The following is a 12056-nucleotide window of genomic DNA, read 5'->3' on the forward strand; positions in this document are numbered from 1 at the left end:
GCATTGAAGTTAAAAAGCTTCTTCTTTACCTGTTTGATAATTTTCTTCAGTACCATATTCATGCATTTTGATTTGTTAATTTTAATAAGAATATCCAATCTTTAAGGTGATAAAATTTGTGTTTAAAACACAGATCCAGACCTAGTATTGTATATGGTGTTGTTGGATTTTTATGCCCCACCTACGATAGTAGAGGGGCATTATGTTTTCTGGTCTGTGCGTCCGTGCATCCGTTCGTCCGTCCGTCTGTCCCGCTCCAGGTTAAAGTTTTTGGTCAAGGTAGTTTTTGATGAAGTTGAAGTCCAATCGACTTCAAACTTTGTACACATGTTCCCTATGATATGATCTTTCTAATTTTAATGCCAAATTAGAGTTTTTACCCCAATTGCACGGTCCACTGAACATGGAAAATGATAGTGCGAGTGGGGCATTTGTGTACTGAGGACACATTCTTGTTGTTTTATCTCTTTTGCCATCACTTGGTATTGGCCGATCAGCTATCATAAACTTTTTCTATGATCTTATCATCCAAAACTAATCAAATTTTAACCAAATTCAACAAGATTGATTCTAAGGGTTTAGGAATCTTTGTAAATGTGAATTATATTTCAGTCCATACACTAACTTTGCACCCAATGGCTAAGAAAAGAACATACAGGTTCAAACAAGTTATTGCGTAATATCTTGAAAATGATAAAAAAAAAAAAAACACAGAGAAAATGTTGCTGAGTAATAGGCCAATATTTCTAGATTAACCTTTTTTCCTTTTTTTCCATTACTTGTAATGATGAAGTTTGACCAATTATAGTGGTTTTGCCTATTATTTTGAAAACTTTAATAGATACAGCAATGTTAAAAGTCTATCGCAAAACTGATCAGCAATAAATACTCACATAATATATATAGTTATCTTATTACTCATTATAAGAAAGAAAATTAACATTACAAAAAAACTGAACTTGTTTTTCAAGTAGTCACTGAACCATGAAAATGGGGTCAGGGACAATGGAAATATAACAGACAGAAACTTCATAACATATGGCATCTATATACAGCATCCAGGTCTTCTATCTTCTAACATATAAAGCTTTAAGAGGTTAGTATATGCTACAGCCTGATCACTATCCATATGTTGAGCTTTCTGCAACAGGCTTGACAAAAACCACATATACCTCATAAAAGACAGCAATAGTATAATGTTGACCATCAACTAAGGCAATAACAAGTTTACGAATAAAATGCAAAAAGAAGAATAAGTCCATAAAAATAATTTTTAATTCATTCATTAATGTAAGAAATACACCATTAATAATTTAATTTCACAATACAATAAATAAATAATACCGAACAATATCAAGTTATAACATTTGTTTTAAAATACATTTTCACTAAATGTCAAAGTAAATCCGAATAAATGGCATCACTGAACAAATCAAAATGGAAAATGTATAAATGTGAAAATCATCTATTTTAAGTTATAAGTTATAAGAAGTACAATTTGATTTGAAAAAAGATTTTTTACAAATGACACAAAGAATAAAAAAATACCAGCATACTTATTTAATGTTTAACTGGTGATGAATTTCAATACATAATGAATCGTGATGTTTTGCTGACAATATTTGTGAAAAAAAGTATTTTTTCAGTCTGATGAATTTAACACACAAATGAAAACATAATGAGAGTCTGAAAACAAATTCTAATATTTCAAATATGTCAATGTGAACCTTTCTTAAAGGCCTACATAGAAAATTTTATCATTTGTGAATAAATGCACCAAATAAGATCAATTTAAAGATGTTTACAGTGGATTCATTATTATTCTTTAGATACCAATTTTCATGAATTTCGTGGGTACATGTGAACCATAAAATTAAATGTTCAACGAAAAACAAATGTTCCCTAGGCTTGTATGCAGACTTCATCCAAATCACGAAATTTAATATCAACAAACATGTTTTCCTTAATCCACGAAAATAAATGAATCCTAAGTATGTCATAATCAATATCAACAAGGGTCATACCAACATTTCACCTAAATAGGATTCAAAAACCAGTAAAAAATGTATATGTGCAATATCTGGAGATAACTAAATATCATTTTGTATCCAGTTTACGCATCAATACTGCTAATATAGTTCCCTTCAAAGTCAACATTAGGTAGCCATATAACACAACTCAAACAATGAACTCATGAGACATTTGAAGAGAATTGATTTTTCAATAATTTTTATTCATCCCTTATGATATGAAACATTTCACCCAGTAACCATTGCAAATGGTGTTAGATTTTTTTTATTAATTTCAAAGCCCAACATGGTTCATGAGCTTAAATGTTGATGTTTTTCTTAATCTTATCTACCTTTAAGATAAAATTCATGCGTTGGAATAATTTTGCAATTTTATCTGAATCACAAAATTTGCTACAATTTTCCAATTTACAAAATAGTTTGTTGAAACCATCAGTTTGGTAATTTCACTAATGTTCATTATATTAAATCAGAGCCAGTACATATGAGAAATTTTATGCAGAAGTATATGTAGTACAGATACATCTTCCTTAGTTAATTTGAACACATATGGATGGTTGTTACAAACTTCACAGCACTATTTAGGTCCCCATTTGATGTTATTGAGTCCATGGAAGTTTCTCTTTAGTGCTGCATTGTCAGCCCAATCAGAATCTAAGTAGGCCTCCTCACTTTCTGCATCAAGTTTCTGTAATGTTAAGTAAAAACCATTAAGTTTGATGTAAAATGAAAAAAATATCTTGAACAGTGTAAATTGTAAATTGTAAATTAATAAATGTTTGCAATAGTTTTATTGAAATACATGTATTATATTCAATGGTTTAACACTAGTCATTTTTGGGACCCTTTTTAGCTTGCTTTTTCGTTGTGAGCCAAGGCATCTTCTAGTATCTATATTTAGGTGTAATACCACCTAATGATGGTACGTCACATCCCGTTGTATACAAAAATCGGTTGAAAAATATATTCCCTTGAATTTGCCAGTTGTAAGTAATTAATCCTACATTTTATTGCAGTAAAACATTTCTGTTTCATAAGCATATGTCTTGGGTATGTATTTCAAATCACTATTATTATTTTTATTTGGGGTTACCCTTTTCTATAGAATATTTTGTAAACTTGAGGTTACATGGTTCTTAAACCTTGTACACAGGTTAGATAAGGGGAGAAATTTGATTGGTTAACTTCCAGTGATGGTTATTTTCTTGTATGCAATGAAATGTAATGTGAAATATTTTCTATAGTACTGGACAGGATAAAACTTTACTCATGCCAAGTATTTCTTTATTTGAAACAAAGATAACTTCTGCAATTTTTTTTGAAAAGTGTAAATTTAACAAAGACTAATAGGGAAAAATCAATGGTGGTATTACACCTATATATATATACCGGTATATATAATATTGAAAAATAATCTTGCATTGGATACCAAATTCATGGAATACAGAGTTTTTGGTAAATCACAAATATTAATGTTCCATGGAGTTCAAACTTTCTATAGGCTTGTATTCAATCTTTGGAAAAACAAAGAAATCAAATATTCACAAAAGTTTTGCCTCAATCCAACACAATTGTTCCCAATCGTAATAGACATTCATAAAAGAAAATCATGTTTATAAATAAAAGGGGAGTAATAAATCTTTAGGTCCAAATTTTAAATAATAAACATATTCTAGTACCATAAACCAATATGTCACTGGACTTCTAAGATTCAGTAACATACAAACCTTCATTTCTTCCTGTTTCTTATAGTAATATGCCATCATCTGTTTCTGTTCAGCTTCACTAACAACTGGTTCCCTGCCAGGAGCTCCTTGTCCTCTCTATAAAAGTCAGTATCACACAATTAAAGAAATAGTCGCAAATCTTTTATTCACAAAAATGTCATCTTCAGTTCTGGTCAAATCTGATCTTAATGTTTGTTAAAGTGGTACATAACACTACAGGGAGATAACTCTGTATAAATCAGCTGAACCTTTATAACGGTCTATTGTTAAGGAAATATAAAGCTTCTCAATAATCAAAATAAGTGTATATATCAAAGTAATTTTTTCCAGGAATGTATGTGGTTCAAGTTATTTGAAATTTTTATATTTTTTCAAAGGGTCAAAGTGAATATTTTGTCAAAACTTTATGAAAATTAAACAAGCCAAATAAATTTTAGTCAAGGTGTTTGGTACCATCTTAAAATTATTATAATATGTTTTTTCCTAATAAGTGGTCATGCGTCTGACAGACAAGAGACAGAGGTATTCTATGACATGTCTTGTCTACAATTTGAAAACAACATGGCATTGCAAAAACAAACAATTCACACAATTTTAAAAGCAATTATCAATGTACGGTTGTTAATAGAATTACAATTTTTTTTTTTTAAAGATAGAGATTAAAAAAATCAAGGATAAAAGGTCAAACAATCAAACTATGACATACCTAAAGATTACACTTGTATCATTATATAATAGAGTATGTATCAAGTGAAAGAGGGACATGGTGTTATGGTTAGCACATCGGAATACTAACATAAAGGTTCCTTGTTCCATCGCTGTTCTGGGGAGAAAATTTTAGGAGCCGAATTATCAGCTCTCCCTTGACACCATTTGAGAGTATGGTCTTGAGTAATGACAATAGACTGTCGGAAAGGAACGATAAATGGCTGACCTGTTTTAAGAGAGAGCAATATCTCTTGCGTGTAAAAGACACCCTTGTAGATTTCCAAAAAAGAGCAGTCTAATGCTGCTACAAGGCAGCACTCGCACACGTAAAGGGGAAAGGGATTAATATAAGTTGCCATTACTTTTTTCCAAATCCACTATAAATAAATATGTTTAAACTATCAAGTGAAAAATACCATATTCATTGTTTCAGTTTAAATTGAAATTGCTTTACCTTTTAACTTTGGTGGACATATCAATTACCATACTTGATTGTAGAATTTTATTCAGATAACCCCTTTGCAACAATAGACAAGGATAAGGAGTTTTCTCACATCTGAGTACTAGATAGCTCAATGTTCAGGTTAATAAGAAAATCAGACTGAGGCTCCCACAGGGTCAAAAACGACCTGCAACCTCTGGGCTTTTTAGAGGCGATTTCCAACCTGAGGGCCTTCTAAAAACGACCTGCGACCTGAAAAAATTGTAAAAAACGACCTCAGACCGACTTCCGTCCTCTGTGTTTGGAAAAACGACCTGCCGCCTGTACATTTCCCTTAAAAACGACCTCTCGACGATTTAAAAGCAACCTTGCAACCTGAGGGGGATACCCTGTGGGAGCCTCCAGACTGTTATTATGCTTTCACAGGTCTTCTTACCTTTTGAATTTTTGCTATAATTTTTGTCTTTTCATTCTTTCCAGCAAAATCTTTCAGTTTCTTGCCTCTTAACATTTCTTTTCCTGAGAACCAAATAGATACATTTTCCTCTTCAATTACGTCTAAAGATGCCTTTAAGAAACACAACACATTTGTAAGTAACAATCTCAATTTTACCAATTAATTTCTTTTAAATTTAACATATATATGTAAATGTAAAGAAGAAATAAGAAATATTGGTTTATAAACAGAAAATGGTTCTTTGAAAAATTGTGAATACTTAAAATAGTTCAATTAATAATTGAGTAAGAATGAAAAAGATTCACTTCATTCCTATAACTTAGGGTGTTCTCTTGTAATTTTATCTTGTGGGTCTCATTTTCTCTTCTCATTAGGCCAAATAAAATAGTATGTGTGGTTCCAGTTACATCTAAATTAGTTAGTGTAGGTATGTAGGGATTTCTTTTTTATTATATGTTTTATTTTTACAATGAGTCTATGGGAGCAACATTCTTTCTTTAGCAGTGCTTAATAAAAATGACAAATCAAATCTTTAGGGTAGGCTTATATCAAGACTTAAAAGAAGGGCATGCTGGGTAACTGGAACCACACATATATTTTTATTTGGCCTAAGTTATGTTTCAAGTTTGCAGATAAACATTGAAATGTTACTTATATGTAACTTTGTTTTTTGTTTTTATATAGATAAGACCGTTGTTTTCCTGTTTAAATGGTTTTACACTAGTAATTTTTGGGGCCCCTTATAGCTCACTGCTCGGTGTAAGCCAAAGCTCCATGTTGAAGACCGTACCTTGACCTATAATGGTTTACTTTTATAAACTATTATTTGGATGGAGAGTTTTCTCATTGGCACTCATATCACATCTTCCTATATCTATTAACTCTTAAATACTTACTTTTAATATATATTTTTGGCAAGAGTGATTCCTTTTGTGAAGTTACCCTGTTATTGTAGAGCAAAACTTGATAAATCATATTTTTGTCACTGATGACTTCAATAATTTAAAATTGATAGAATATTGCAAACTCACTTTTTGTTACGTTCACTGGAAAATATTAAAATGACAGCAGATTTTGATTTTTTATGTCTAAAAGCCACTTTTAAGCACCGCTTTTGTGCTACTTTATGGCAGCCAGTTTTTATTGGTGGAGGAAGCAGGGGTGCCCAGAAAAAACTACAGACCTTAAATAGGAAAACTGAAAATCCTAGTCAATTAAGATTGGAGTCGAGTTCATATGCACAAGTGGAAATCGAACTCACAAACCTCAGTGTTGACTGGCTAGTGATTACAGTACTATGACAGCAGATACTGCATTTTAATTTTACAAAAGGAAATAAAGGAAATAAAGGTTGGACTTATTGTTTTCAAGTTTTGAATCTCAACAATTTTTACATTACAGCAGAATGGATCGAGTGTGTAGGTTAATGTAATATCTTCTGTTAGCTTGCTTGCTAGCTGAACCCTGAAGTCATTATTAAGTTAGGCAAACTACCCTTCTTAAAGAGTAGACTAGTCCAACATATAGCCAATCTATCTGTCTGTAGGACAAGTCTACTCTTAAAGGAGGATAGTTTACCTAACCAAATGACTTCACCATTCAGCTAGCAAGTAAGCTAACCAAAGATTCTACCTTTACATACACACTCAATGCTTTCTGCTGTAAATTCTCCAATGTTTTACCTGTGTTCCAGATAAATCCTCTTCATTTTCTATCTCCTGTTTGATTTTGTCGTGAGGTGGTAATCCCATTGGATATACAATCATTACAGCACCACGTAGTATGTCTAGAGCTTCCTTCACTGTAGCTTGAGTAACTAAATCATTTGATTGTACCTTTTTCTAAAATATAAAAAGTACAGAAATAGGTTAATATTACTTTGTATTAGTACAATGTATTAAGCTTTTGATTACAATGAACTGTGCAATAAAAGTTTTCTAAAAAGAAAATGTTTTGAAAACTCTCAAGTTTCAACTCTCAACTTCAGTGTTAACTGGCTAGTGATTACAGTACTAGAACTACTTAGACCATTTGGCCACTGAGGCCCCGGAAATCTCAGAATTAGTCATCTATTTTTTTTATTTACTGAGTACTGGTAATAACATAGGATTAGTATACTTTTATAAAAAGAATTCATGAGAAACCTCTTATATTTTTCCTTTTTTCACTTTCTGGGCAAAACTGTCTGTCAGAGACCGTTTAACTCTATTGAACCTTTTTCATTAAGATCAGAATTATCTCATTTACCACATCTGTACATGATTGATGAAAATTGGTTTTTTTCACATTTTAAATCATCAAATCCAACCAACAAGGTATTGGTATCTTCTGTGATTTCTTCAAATGTCCATAAGTCAGTTTAAATAACAAAAATTTGCTAGCCGACCAACTGTAAAGCTTCAGCAAATACACAACATACAAATTAGATTTTTTTTATCTTCATTTTAATTATCTTTGTGTATTACCTTTGATATCATGTCTTTGGCTTCTTTTATTGTCTTGTTTATCAAATCTGCCATGTTCTTTTGTGGTGCTGAAATATTTAAAACCATATTCTAATAAAGATCTAGATACTTTACAAGTTATAAAATTAGAAATTACTGATCAAGAACAATTCTCAATTATCATCACCATGCAATTTATGCCATAATGGACATGTTGTGTAAATATGGACATACATGTACATGTACTGCTGCTTTCTTCATGCAAATTTCTTTTCCTCATTTGTGAAGTTTAAATCTGTTTTGTTTGATTCTATAAATACAGGAAAATGTTGATATTTCTTGGTTTTTATAACAGTCATGAATACATGAACATGAGGTCATTGCTCTAATTTTCGAAAAGATACTGTTCTTTTTTAGCAATATCTTGACTAAAACATGTTATTGCTCACAAATAAAATCCCTGTTATAATATTTGGTAAACAGGAAGTTGATGAGCAATGGACATGAAAATACATCACACGTAAACCATGATCACGTTGATTAATTTCAAATTTCATAAAGCCTCAGAAAAATGTGACAAAAATTTCATAAATGGCCAAATTGTGTAAGAAAACTTGTACATTAAATCAGAATCGAAGAATGCATCCAATAGAACGGAATGCTCACATGCAGCTGGTTACCAAATTTCACAGAGTTATAATTTGTTTTTAGCTAGTTACTTACACAAATGTACATGTAATAATATTTTGACCATATAAATATATTTGATATCTGGTGTTCAGTAGTTATCGTTTGTTAATGTGGTTCATAAATATTTCACTTTTCTCATTTTTTATATAGATTAAACCATTGGGTTTCCCGTTTGTATAGTTTTAAACATGTATTTTTTGGGCCCTTCATAGCTAGCTATTCTGTGTAAGCCAAGGCTCTGCGTTGAAGATCGTACTTTGACATATAATAGTTTTTCTTTTACAAATTGTCACTAGGATGAGATAGTTGTCTCATTGGCACTCATACCAAATCTGCTTATATCTATACACTACCTTTTCCATTCCTAATTGTCAGCGGGTCTTTAAATTCTATCCAACCTCCACTTGGTATACACTTCTCTCCCCAGTCATCCTTAAGTTTTAAATCCACAAGTTGTTCCTCTGTTAAACCTTGCATGTTTGGAGGTAATGTAACTCCATGTTTGGCAAGTTCTTCCATTTCTGTAATATAAACAAGTATTATCATAATTGTGTATGCCTTATACGAAGCCATCTGTGAAAAAAAAAGATTTGAGCCGTAAGGCTGAGGTTCATACTATATTATGCCTAAATCTGTGTGTAAACCTGTTATTCAAGATCAAATTTGTTAATTGCAAGTTGAACATGTTCAAAATTGCTTACATTCATTTTATTTGAACTTTGGTGGATAGTGTCTTATTGGCAGTCATACGTCATCTCCTATATAATATATTCTTTTAAAAAAAAACAAAAAACAATCTAAATACTAAAAAATGAAGGACATAACTAGCATGTGAAAACTTCAAACAAAAAAAGGTCAAACTGGATTGTGGTGTCTATTTAACATATATTTTAAGGCATGACTGAACTATTTTTTCTGTCTATGAAATAATAACATAAAAAATGTGGTGCATACTGAATAACCTGTGTAGTGGTTCAAAATTTTAAAGTGTGCACCACATTTTTGATGTTATTTCGAAAAGACAGAAAAATATTAATCATTCCTAATAATTTAATTCAAAATTTTGTATTAAGTTGGAATACATCACCAAAAAACATACATGAAGTCACAGTCACATGACAAAATTATGTCTACGAGCTGATAGTCAAAACACTGTCAGCCACTGTCAACTAACCAGAAGACTTGTTACATTGTACATCCAAAATTAAATTATATACTTGTACCTGCACAGAGTCTCTGGACTTTAAGTCTGCCATTGTAAATAGCTGAGACATCCTTTACCAAATCATCTACAGGCATCTCCACTGTTGTTTCATAGAGAAACTGGCTCTCATCACCTTTCTTAATGTGTAACTTTACCATTCTCTATGTTGTTTCTTCAGTCAAGGATGTATATGGATGTATATTCTATAATAAATGAATTTTTTCAAAGATAATGTGGATTCATTTATTTTCATGGGTACCAATTTTCGTGGATTGAGAAAAACTTGCATTTTCATGGATATTTGATCTCATGGGTTTGCAAAAGACTTCATTTCATCTTTGTGTATCATCTGTAACAACGAAATCCACAAAAATTGGTATTCCACAAATATTAATGAAGCCACAGTAATAGTTAACTTATCAATTATTATCAACTATTTTGTACATAAATTAGGCTCTTAGTTTTCTGGGTTGAATTGTTTAACATTTGTTATTTCTAGGCCTTTTAAAGCTAACTGAGCGGTATGGGCTCTGCTCATATTTGAAGGCCATACAGTGACCTAGGGCTGTCATTTTCGCTGTCATTTTCTGTGACATTTGGTCTCTTGTAAAGAGTTGTATTATTGGCATTCATTCCACATCTTCTTTTTTAATACCTTATAGCTATTTGTCCACCATTACCAGACATCACAATAGAAAATATATGAGGAGATCTGGGATCTGGGAATTCTTTTTGTCGAGCCTTTGACTTTAGTCGAAAAAGCAAGACATAGCGATCCTACATTCCGTCATCGTCGGCGTCGTCCACAAATATTCACTCTGTGGTTAAAGTTTTTGAAATTTTTATAACTTTCTTAAACTATACTGTATTTCTACCAAACTTGTACAGAAGCTTGTTTGTGATTATAAGACAGTATCCAGAAGTAAATTTTGTAAAAATAAAATTCCATTTTTTCCATATTTTACTTATAAGTGGACTTAGTTTTTCTGCCGGGAAACATTACATTCACTCTGTGGTTAAAGTTTTTAAAATTTTAATAACTTTCTTAAACCATCCTGGATTTGTACCAAACTTGTACAGAAGCTTGTTTATGATTATAAGATAGTATCCAGAAGTAAATTTTGTAAAAATAAAATTCCATTATTCTGTATTTTACTTTTAAATGGACTTAGATTTCCTGCCAGGAAACAAAAACATTTACTCTGTGGTAATGTTTTTAACTTTCTTATACTATTTTGGATTTGTACCAAACATGGGCAGAAGCTAGTATCTAAAATAGTATCTAAAATGAAATTTTGTTAAAATTTGTACCTGTGTATCTGTATTTTACTTATAAATGGACTTATTTTTTCTTCCAGTTAACATTACAAACAGTTTGCAGTTTTTAAAACATTTATAAGATTCAAAAATTATCCTGGATTTTTACCAAACTTGGACAGAAGCTTCTTACAATCAAAAGATAGTATCAAGAGGAATGATTTTATTGATTTTTTTCCTCATTTTTGTTGAGCCTGCGATTAACAGAAAAAGTAGGTGAGACACTGGGTTCCGCGGAACCCTTACAATTTTTTTTTTTTATTTCTGGATGGAGATTTATCTAAATTAGGGACATCAGGATTTTGTGTTTTTAAGCCCGGGATTTCGGTATCAGAACCCTAGCTACCTACAAAAATGTATTAAACCCTCCTCATATACTATGACGCCACAATGGAAAAGTGAATGTTGCTTTATGTCAAAAGTTCAAGAACAGCATTATTTTAAGACTATTTGTAGTCCGAAAATAGTAAAAAAATAACATAAGGACCATAGAGCTACGGTTCCACAGCTAATATTCTCCAGTTCAATCATACAATGTATAATCGGCACAGATTTTTAAACAGCCATAAGGTATATTCTTAAATCTAATAGCACAAAAAACACATGACTGCAAGAGACGAATATAATCAAATATTAAAATGTAAAGGATAAATAATGCTGTTGGTTTTATTCCATTTTACATTAGTCATTAAAGTAAAACACAATGACCAAAAAAATGATAATCATATAAATAATTGGTGTTTCATAGGCACTTTTTTAATCATGGTGACTAATATGAGTGGTTCATTTCGATCTTTATCAATAAAATGTATTCAAACTTACCAATCGATTGTCAAAACTGCATAGAATTTTCTGGACAAAAACAGATCCAAACAAGCACGTTGCCAGATGTAAACATTACAGGATCGCACTTACGGTTCTTCCGTTTCTATGGATCATAATGTAACAAATTTACTTAATTTTTATTCAAATAAATAACTTCATTATTTCAGAGCAGTTTTATTTTTTTAGTTTTGAATTATTTCATATACATTTTT

General features: G+C 31.2%; 1 protein-coding gene across 1 annotated transcript; it reads right to left on the bottom strand.

Annotated features, from left to right (window-relative positions):
- Positions 1-1257: 1257 nt before the first annotated feature.
- Positions 1258-11949, bottom strand: LOC139491237 (cilia- and flagella-associated protein 298-like). The gene is made up of 8 exons (XM_071278728.1): positions 11842-11949; positions 9722-9905; positions 8852-9019; positions 7830-7897; positions 7047-7205; positions 5344-5475; positions 3758-3853; positions 1258-2718 (listed from the first exon to the last, which is right to left on the bottom strand). Exons 2-8 carry the CDS (start codon positions 9858-9860, stop codon positions 2608-2610), a joined length of 873 nt encoding a protein of 290 aa, XP_071134829.1. The 5' UTR covers positions 9861-9905; positions 11842-11949; the 3' UTR covers positions 1258-2607.
- Positions 11950-12056: the final 107 nt, after the last annotated feature.

The sequence above is a fragment of the Mytilus edulis genome, chromosome 10 (assembly GCF_963676685.1).
Source record: "Mytilus edulis chromosome 10, xbMytEdul2.2, whole genome shotgun sequence".
NCBI classification, from domain to species: domain Eukaryota; kingdom Metazoa; phylum Mollusca; class Bivalvia; order Mytilida; family Mytilidae; genus Mytilus; species Mytilus edulis.